Genomic DNA, 10,011 nt, shown 5'->3' with positions numbered 1-10,011 from the left:
TGCAGGACTGGCCTAGGGGAAATTTTTAGCGGGGGTTTTAAAATAATTTTAAATTACTTAGGCCAATTGTTAATATTTGTCTTTTAATTATGTTTTTAACTGTAGTATTTCGTATTTTGTAGTTGTTTTATCTGGTTGTTAGCCGCCCTGAGTCCGCAAGGAGAAGGGCGGGATATAAATATAATAAACATAAACATAATATAGACTAAGTCTGGTTAAAACTCCAAATTTAGGACCTTGGGCGATTGCAAGCCTTAACTGCCTCAGGTAAACAACCCAACGGCCTTCAAACTGGGGTTATGATTCCCATCTCAAAACTGGTGGGATGCGCCCCCCCATCCCCCAAGGGCTGAATGGAGAATTAAGCCAGGATCCAGTGGGCCCCAATAGCCAAGGAAACATGGCTTACCTTCACCGAAGCCAACAATAAGGACCGCGTGGTCAAACCAGTTGGGATCACAGCTCACCTTGGCCCTCTGGATGATGCCTTTTTTGTAATGCTGCCGCACAGAGAGAATCCAAACAGACCACGATTAGCCATAGAGGGATGGTGGTTAAACTCCGGTCACCTCTCTAGGTCTCTGCTTCTCTGAATCATCCTTTCTGGAACCTGCTCCAGGGGGGCCACATTCACACGTACCCTCGGTGGGTTGACCCGTTTTTCTGCGTTTTCATAACGGCGAGCCACAAACTTAAGCCTAGGTTTGTGCAAAACGGGTAGTCCTTGACTTACGACCACAAGGGAGCCTCAAATTTCCGTTGCTAAGCAAAACGGCTGTTAAGTAAATGTTGCCTCATCTTAACGACCTTTCTTGCCACTTGGCTGTTAAGCGAACCCCTGCAGTCGTTAAGCGAGTAACACCGTTGTTAAGTGAATCTGGCTTCCCTACGGACTCGTCGGAAGGTGGCAAAAGGGGATCCCGTGGCCGTAGGACGTTGCGACCGTCATAAATAGGAGTCAGTGGCCAAGCGTTTGATTTTTGATCGCTTTTGATCGCAAGTGTGAAAAATTGTCTTTCCCCCCCCCCCCAGTGCCGTTGTAGCTTTGAACGTTCGTTAAATGAACCGTTGTAATTCAAGGACTGCCTCTATTTCTTTCTTAGGCTATTTCCCTCCAAAGACACAAGGGGCTCTCCTTCCTTGGACGCCTATAACAACAGCCCTGTGAAGAAGGCCAGGCAGAGAAAAAAAAATTGCCTGGCCTCAAAGTCACCCGGTGAATTTCTTTGGCATACAACAGCTCCATCCTGGATTGCCCGAACATTGTGTGAAGTCAAGGTACTAAGCCACACATACATACTGGAACTGACCTGAGTTCAGATTAATCCAGGTTAGGAGGCTGTAGGTCTATGGAGATTCTCGGTCCTCCAATTCCTGGTTGTCCCAAAGATGCTTTTTCATGAGGCAACTGGACTTTCTTGTTTTTCGTTTCGTTTCTCATCCAAGAAGCTTCTTCTGCTCTGACTGGATGGTGGGGAGTGAAAGGATTTATACTTCTTACAGAGAGCTGGTCATTTGCATTCTTTTAGAGAGTCGTTGAGGCCACTTGGAGGTTTACCCGTGTCCTCAGGGTCGCCTGAGTGGTGCAAACGGGTGTGGAACACAGTCCTTTCAGCAGTTCCAAGAAGGATCCACACCCATTTGCACCACTAAGGTAAACCCTGAGGACACGGGTAAATCTCCAAGTGGCCTCAACGACCCTCTAAAACAGGGGCCTTCAAACCTGGCCCTTTTATGACTTGTGGACTTCAACTCCCAGAATTCCTCAGCCAGGCACATGTGCCTGGCTGAGGAATTCTGGGAGTTGAAGTCCACAAGTCATAAAAAGGCCAGGTTTGAAGGCCCCTGCTCTAAAAGAAGGCAAACGACCAGCTGTCTGCAAGGAGTATAAATTCTTCCATTCCTCACCATCCAGTCAGAGCTGATGAAGCTTCTTGGACGGGAAGCGAAACGTCTTCAGAGAAAAACAAGAAAGTCCAGTCACCTCGTTAAAAAAGCATCTTTGGGAGGTTAGGAGGCTGGGAAAATTCAGCCACAAAAGAACCCAGCTAACAAAAAAAGTTTCTTTCTCCCCTTCCTTCTCCACCAGAATGTTACCTGGCACTCACCTGAATGACTTTGAGGTTCATGAGAGCTGTTACGGGACCTTGAGTGGCCACAATATTAGCAATATCTGGGAGAAAAGCAGCACAAATTAACACCGAAGCTCGGACAAGCAAAATCTAGGAGAGCAAAGTCAGGATTTAGGGAGCTAAATTCATTTCCCCTCCCGAATACAGGCAGCCCTCGACTTGCCACAGTCCGTTTAGTGTCCGTTCCAAATTACAACGGCACCGAAAAAAGGGACTTACGGGCCATTTTTCACACCGCCGTTGCAGCATCCCTATAGTCGCGTGATCCAAATTCAGACCCTCGGCAACCGGTCCATATTGATGATGGTTTGCCGTATCCCGGGGTCACGTGATCGACTTTTGCCACCTTCCGACAAGCAGTGGGATTCACTTAACAACTGGGTGACCAGCTTAGCAGCTGCAATGATTCACTTAACAACTAAGGCAAGAAAAGTGGTAAAATGGGGCAAAACTCACTTAACAAAAGTTAGCCACATAAATTTGGGGCCAGTTGTGGTTTGCCATGTCCATTCGCGGTTTTAAAGTGAGTCACACCAAATTTGGCCTCTTTGCCAAGGTGGATAAGCAAATCACCGTGGTTGTTAAGTGAATCATACTGCTGTTAAGTGAGTCAGGCTCCCCCCCCTTAACTTTGCTGATCAGAAGCCCCCTGGGAAGGTCCCAAATGGCGATCAAATGACCACAGGACGCTGCAGCCATCCGAATTTTGATCACGTGACCGTGGGAACGCTGTAACAGTTGTAAATGCAAGGATCGATTGTAAATCACTGTTTTCAGCACCATTGTTAACTTTGAACAGTCACTAAACGAAGGATTGTACGTCAGTGACTACCTGTATTAAGCCATCATGTTGTTTGTTGGCTTGGCATCATATCAATGCAATCCGAGTTTAAACGTGTAAAAATTTGTTAAACCTGTAAAAGAGACTTGCAGATAAATGTTTGTATTCTCGCCCCAATTTTTTCATCTGCAGAAAGTTTTTTATCTTTAGCAAACCTGCTTAATTTTTCCGGTGCCTCCAAGATCCTTATAATTCAGAAGTCTCAATCCAGCCCTTTGCCAAAGACTTACATCTCTCATCCCTTGGAAGGATGCTGTAACCATCAATCTTGGTTAGTTTTCGCCCCTTGTATTTCTGGCAGCGCTGGTTTTTCCCTATGTAGGGGTAAAGCTTGCTTGATGATAATCCAGCTAGAAAAGAAGCAGAGGATGGTCCACGAAAGGGGTAGATGAGCGAGACTTTTCTAAAAGCCCAAGTTTTATCACCGTTATTATTTTGGATTTTTCCTAACATCGGCAGTTAAATAACAGTCCCCTGCTTTGAAACTGTTTTAACGACTACGCAGATAGTTCACTAACCAAACTGAGTTTGCTGCTGCACAAAAAACAGCCCTCAGTTGTTACTACAAGCAAGCCGAGCTGTTCCATCAAACAACAGATGTGGTTGCAGGAATTGGGGATGTCTACTTTAACGAAAAGAAGGACGAGGGGGGACATGATAGCAGTGTTCCAATATCTCAGGGGCTGCCCCAAAGAAGAGGGAGTCAAGCTATTCTCCAAAGCGCCGGAAGGCAGGACAAGAAGCAACGGGTGGAGACTAAGCAAGGAGAGAAGCAACCTAGAACTAAGGAGAAACTTCCTGACAGTGAGAACAATTAACCAGTGGAACAACCTGCCTCCAGAAGCGGTGAATGCTCCAACACTGGAAGTTTTAAAGAAGAGACTGGACAACCATTTGTCCGAAATGGTACTATAGGGTTTCCTGCCTGAGCAGGGGGTTGGACTAGATGACCTCCAAGGTCCCTTCCAACTACGTTATTTTCTTATCGCTGCCTCCAGGTTCAATTCACCCACCTATTCACACAGAGCCCATCTTGTTGGGTTGTTGTGAGGCTCCAACATGGGTTGAGCCGTCACAGCCCAGAGTCCAATGAGGGGGAACAGTTGTGTGAACACACGTACATGCTGCCGCAAAAGAACGCAACAAACTGGGCTGTCTACGTACTGTTGTTGATGACAAACTGAAACGCGTCCCAGACGTAGCCACCTAGACAGCCTCTGGAAGGATATGTGCAGTCAACGAGTTCTAGAAAAAAAAGATTATTTCGAAGAAGATTCTCAGATAGTGATGGAAGACACTTGCCTTCCCCTGGTTCCCAATTAGTCTGTACCATCCAGCCCGTCCCCACTCCCCAATCTGAATTTTCAGAACACCGTGCTTCACCATTGCGAGAACTACCCAGCGTTTCTCAACCTTGACAACTTTAAGATGGGTGGACTTCAACTCCCAGAATTCCCCAGCCAGCATGCTTGAAGATGGGTGGATTTCAACTCCCAGAATTCCCCAGCCATCATGCCTTAAGAGGGATGGACTTCAATTCCCAGAATCCCCCAGCCAGCATGCCTTAAGAGGGATGGACTTCAACTCCCAGAATCCCCCAGCCAGCATGCCTTAAGAGGGATGGACTTCAACTCCCAGGATTCCCCACCCAGCATGCTTTAAGAGGGATGGACTTCAACTTCCAGAATCCCCCAGCCAGCATGCCTTAAGAGGGATGGACTTCAACTCCCAGCATTCCCCAGCCAGCATGCTTTAAGATGGGTGGACTTCAACTCCCAGAATCCCCCAGCTAGCATAATTTAAAATGCGTGGACTTCAACTCCCAGAATCCCCCAGCTAGCATAATTTAAAATGCGTGGACTTCAACTCCCAGATTTCCCCAGCTAGCATGCTTTAAACGGTGGATTTCAACTTCCAGAATTCCCCAGCCAGCATCCATTAAGATGGGTGGACTTCAATTCCCAGAATTCCCCAGCCAACACGGACTCCTGGGAGTTGAAGTCCACCCAACTTAAAAGTTACCCAGGTCGAAAAACATTGTCTTTCTCCCCTACCTTCCCCGTTTTTCGTCATCTGACCTACCTTGTACCGAGAGGCTGTGGTTAATATTTCGGTGAATCTTCCACAAGGCCTCTATGTTGGACACGGCTGCAAAGGCCCAGCAGGATCTGCATTTTCCCTAGGAAAGAGATTGGAAACGTTAAACTAGGATCTGGCCTGGCTCCTCCCATTTCTAACCACGGCTGTGCTCTCCTACGGCTGTCGTGGTTGCAGAAGGTAGCCTGGCCGCTTTGTCTGTCCACACTCACCTGGTCCTTCACGGCGGACACCGCCGCCTTTCTCCAGTCGCAGGATCTGGAGGCCGTCGAGGAGCTGCGGTGTCGTTGCGTTGGCGCAAAAGGCGCAGCCCGCAAGACGGGGTTGCCAAACCTCGTAGCAAACTCGCTTTCTGCGTAGGGAAGAAAACATACGTTACGTTCAATGAAGGGGAATCTTCGTAGCCCAGGGTCGGAATGAGGGCTCCTGGGTGCTCTCTGAGCTTGGCTGTTTTCTGGCAGACGTTTCATGACCCAACTAGGGAACATCATCAGTGCTAGAAGGGAATGGGGTTTGTGGAGAGGAGGAGGAGGAGGAGGACGATGATGACGACAACTGTGGGCTCCTGGGTGCTCTCTGACCTTGGCTGTTTTTTTGCAGACATTTCATGACCCAACTAGGTAATTTCATCAGTGCTGGAAGGAAATGGGGTTTGTGGAGAGGAGGAGGAGGATGAGGATTGAGGGCTCCTGGGTGCTCTCTGAGCTTGGCTGTTTTCTTGCAGACGTTTCATGACCCAACTAGGGAACATCATCAGTGCTTAGTAAGGAGTGCAATTTGCCGTTAGTTTATATTCTGGTGTCTTGTCTATCTGGGTGAGTTGAAGCGGTCTGAGGGATTCTTTGGTTGGGCTGTTCACTAATGGCTGTGTGGCAGTTTCTTGACTGGGCCATTGAATTACTTGATCGTTGGTCTGAAGTTGACCTTGGAGCTAATGTAGGCTGATCTGGGTCCTGGCTACTGGTGAAAAGATGCTGGAGTCTTCTTCTCTTTGGGGCTGGTTGATTGTCCCTGTTGCGTACTCTACAGGTGTTGTTAATGTGTACGTGTCTGTGGACGGCCGATTGGTCAGAGGGCCAGGTTTTAGGAAATGCCCAGGCATTTTCGGACTTGGCCCAGTCTAGCATGCTCCCATTTTCCCAACTGAAACCATGGTTAAATCTGTCTGCCTGTTGCGGCATTAAATTTAAATTAAAGCACCTCTCTGCCAGCAATCGGCACCCACTAAACAAACGGTCGTAAGTCAAGGACCCTTTGGGTTGATGCTGAAGGCATTCCCGGTTGGCCTGCTGCCTGCCTGCCCGCCCTTCGGCAGTTAAAACAACCCCGGTCAAACATTTAAAACAGACCAAGGAGAGCTGACCCGCCTGCCTGCTTTTTTATTAATTTTTCTATTTTTACTCTCCCAAAGCGGGAGATGTCCCTGTGGAATTTTTAGCCTCTGCTGCCAAGTTCCTTTGGCTGGCCTTGGGGGTTGTGTACCTTCACAAAAACAGGAGTGAGGAAAAAGACACGAATTAAAGCCAGATCTTTTGATTCTGCTCGATAGCCTTGCGAGACTCGGGCAAAAATCCCCCCAGGGTGGTGAATTCAACTTTCTTTGACCATTTGCTCGGTATTTCCACCCAGTTTTGTGCCAGCCAAATTGCTCCCCCCCCACCTCCAGCCCATCCCTTCAACCAGGGCGAATAACACACCCGCCGCTTAAACCCACAACACTTGCCGTGCCCAAACAAAAGACCGATTGTGCAAGCGACACTCCTAAACTGTTTCCTGCCAGCCGCCGAGATAACAGCAGCTTCCCACAACATATCTGACCGCCGCAAACGCTGTTTCAGTTTAGCTCAGGACATTTTCCGAGCTGGGCCACCTCAAGCCTGGGCTTAGCCAGGATTACAAACCGAGTTACTTTGGATGCACTCAGTCCCCCAAAAAAGGAAAATAAAACGCAAAGGCTAGATCCGAGTTAAGGTGGCTTTGCTTGGTGCAACCAGCTGCATTTGTAAATCAAAACTCCAGGCTGTGTGTACCTTGTGAGGCACACACTCATTGTGGCTGATTCGAGGCACGTTAGCTAGGTTTAGGCTCAGCGCAATCAATGTTGGTAACTTGTGGGCTCCCTGTAATCTGTCTGCTGTCTCTTCACAAGAGGACTTGCAGGTGGTCCTCGACTTACAACGTTCATTTGTTGGCGGTTCAAAGCTACGGCGGCGCTGAAAAAATGTGACTTGTGACCGTTTTTTTCAGAGCAACAATCTTTGTGGCAGTCCTGTGAGCGTGCGATCCAAACTCAGATGCTCGGCAGCTGGTTCATACTTAACGACCGTTGATTGATTGATTTAATTGATTGATTGATTTATTATATTTATACCCCGCCCTTCTCCCGGAGGACTCAGGGCGGCTTACAGCCACTTTAAAAACAATTTGATACAAATACAAAATACAAAATTTAAGAGAATAATTAAAAATAAATATTTAAATAGGCCGCTTCTACTAAAATTTAGTTAAAACCAATTTAAAATACCCCTAGGCCAGTCCTGCCCGCTGAAACAACCAAGTCTTGAGGGCGCGTTGCAGCGTCCCGGGGTCACGCGATCGCCTTTTGCGACCTTCTGACCAGCGAAGTCAATGGGGAAAAGCCAGTTTCACTTCACAACCGGGTTATTAACTTATCAACTGCAGGGATTCGCTTAACAGCTGTAAAATGGGGCAAAACCCAGCAAATGTTTCACTTAACGACAAAAATTAGTTTACATCTGTTGCTTATTTGAGGTCAAAGGGGGGTGTGTCAACCTATTCTCCAAAGCCCCTGAAGGCAGGACAAGAAGCAACGGATGGAAACTCGTCGAGGAGAGAAGCAACCTGGAACTAAGGAGAAATTTTCCTGACAGTTGGAACAATTAACCAGTGGAACAACCCGCCTCCAGAAGCGGTGAATGCTCCAACACTGGATGTTTTTAAGAAGAGACTGGACAGCCATTTGTTTGAATTGGTATAGGGTCTCCTGCTTGAGCAAGGGGTTGGACTAGATGACCTACAAGGTCCCTTCCAATTCTTGTTGATGCAACAAGGCTGAAACTCGGTTGGTTAGACCTTGCACCGAGCTTGGGTCCTGTGGTAGGCTCGTCTCTAAACATCCTGCTTGCCACAGCGGCACGACGGCCCGCCCACCTGCCGAGGACGGGAACACTCAGCTCACCACGAAGCCAAGTTGGGGTCTTTGCTTGCACACGCTCTCAGCATCCACACTTTCCAATTTGCAAACGGGGGCTGCGCGGTTTACCCGACGCATTTCACTTACCGAAGGAAACAGGGCTGCTGGCTGCTTCGGTGGGAATGCCCCCCTCCCTTCCGATTCTCGGGCCCTGCCTCCCCATCGCCATTTCATAGAATCCTAGGGCTGGAAGGGACCTTTGGAGGTCTTCTAGTCCAACCCCCTGCTCAAGCAGGAGACCCTAGACCCTTTCTGACAAGTGGCCGTCCAGTCTCTTCTTCAAAGCTCCAGGTGTTGGTGCACCCATAAAGCTGTTCCACGGATTAATTGTGAACGGCTGTAAGTTGAGGATTACTTGTATTCTGTTATTCTGCATCCTGGCTTGTAGCTTCATCACCCCCATCGATCAAAGGTTTCGTTTCCCCTTTTGTGTTACCTGTCACATCACTGAAAGGGGTGATCCCATATTGTGCGGTCCCCAACTCGGTGTCCTGCAAGACTTGGCTGATTTCCATGTTCTGTGCGAAGACCTTGAGGCGGTACATCATCTCTAGGGCAAGAAATCAAAGGGGCAGGGAGCAGAAAACCCCACTTAGTTACAAATGTGTGTGTGTTTAGCTGATATTAGACCCTGGTTTGTGTGCTTTTCTGCTCCCTGGGGAGCTGTGTTTTAGTATTTTTAGGCTGGGAAGTCAGAAAACTGTTCCAGAAAGCAGGAATTGCAAAGTCTTGCAGCCAAATCCTTTTAGTGTCCCTGGTGATTACCCCCCCCCCCAGGAGTCCAAATAATTTTATATTAGCTCACGGGATGCACAGAAGTGCTTCTCATTGGCAGCTGGACAGATGACAATTAACACAGTTGAAATTTGATACTTTTAGAGCCGTGTTTTTCAAACTTGGCAGCTTTAAGATGGGTGGGCTTCAATTCCCAGAATCCCCCAGCCAATGTGCTTTAAGAGGGGTGGACTTCAACTCCCAGGATTTTCCAGCCAGCATGCTTTGATATGGGTGGACTTCATCTCCCAGAATCCCCCAGCCCACATGCTTTAAGAGGGGTGGACTTCAACTCCCAGAATCCCCTAGCCAGCATGCTTTAAGAGGGGAGGACTTCAACTCCCAGAATCCCCCAGCCAACATGCTTTAAGAGGGTGAACGTCAACTCCCAGAAATCCCTAGCCAGCATGCTTTAAGAGGGGTGGACTTCAACTCCCAGAAATCCCCAGCCAGCATGCTTTAAGAGGGGTGGACTTCAACTCCCAGAATCCCCCAGCCAGCAGTTCGGCTAGGAAATTCTGGGAGCTGAAATTCACGCAACTTCCATCTGCCATGATGGAGAGGCACGTGGTTCTAGAGGACTCCAAGTTGACATACTTACCTCGATGGGCTCAGTTCTGCTTCTCTTCTTATTCAAGCCGTGGCCACTGCCTCACCCATGCTAAGAACATGGCTAGATTCAACCTCTTCTATAGATTTATCAGAACCCCCTTTATTGGGCTAGTTTTAAGATCCGGGGTACAGACGGAGAAGTGGAAATTAGTATGTATTGCTTACCTTCTCGGCTGTTGTAGGTCTTGTTGAATTTCACCATGAAATCCTGGAACCTCTGGGTCAGCTCCATCTGGATTAAAATATAAAACATAAAGTGCTAGCCCACGTCAGAATAAAAACATTGCAAAGAAAAAATATCTCCTTTCGCAGCCTGATTTTTGTTTTCTGCAAATGCAGTG

At 48.0% G+C, this 10,011-nt stretch overlaps 1 protein-coding gene across 1 annotated transcript in view; it reads right to left on the bottom strand.

Annotated features, from left to right (window-relative positions):
• Positions 1–9,915, bottom strand: part of CTSW (cathepsin W) — a 17,526-nt gene extending 7,611 nt beyond the window's left edge. Inside the window, exons 1-7 of the mRNA XM_029286226.1 lie at positions 9,836–9,915; positions 8,721–8,834; positions 5,283–5,422; positions 5,056–5,152; positions 4,138–4,218; positions 3,204–3,323; positions 2,109–2,173 (exon numbers count right to left, since the gene is read on the bottom strand). Of these exons, the coding sequence (XP_029142059.1) occupies positions 2,109–2,173; positions 3,204–3,323; positions 4,138–4,218; positions 5,056–5,152; positions 5,283–5,422; positions 8,721–8,834; positions 9,836–9,902 (684 nt within the window). The 5' untranslated portion in view covers positions 9,903–9,915. The remainder of the gene's footprint in view (positions 1–2,108; positions 2,174–3,203; positions 3,324–4,137; positions 4,219–5,055; positions 5,153–5,282; positions 5,423–8,720; positions 8,835–9,835) is intronic.
• Between the last annotated feature and the right edge of the window lie 96 nt (positions 9,916–10,011).

Source organism: Protobothrops mucrosquamatus, unplaced genomic scaffold (genome assembly GCF_001527695.2).
Source record: "Protobothrops mucrosquamatus isolate PMUCROS unplaced genomic scaffold, P.Mucros_1.0 scaffold3146, whole genome shotgun sequence".
Taxonomy (NCBI): domain Eukaryota; kingdom Metazoa; phylum Chordata; class Lepidosauria; order Squamata; family Viperidae; genus Protobothrops; species Protobothrops mucrosquamatus.
Note: the sequence above shows the minus strand (reverse complement) of the source record. Positions and strands in the feature narration are given on the sequence as shown.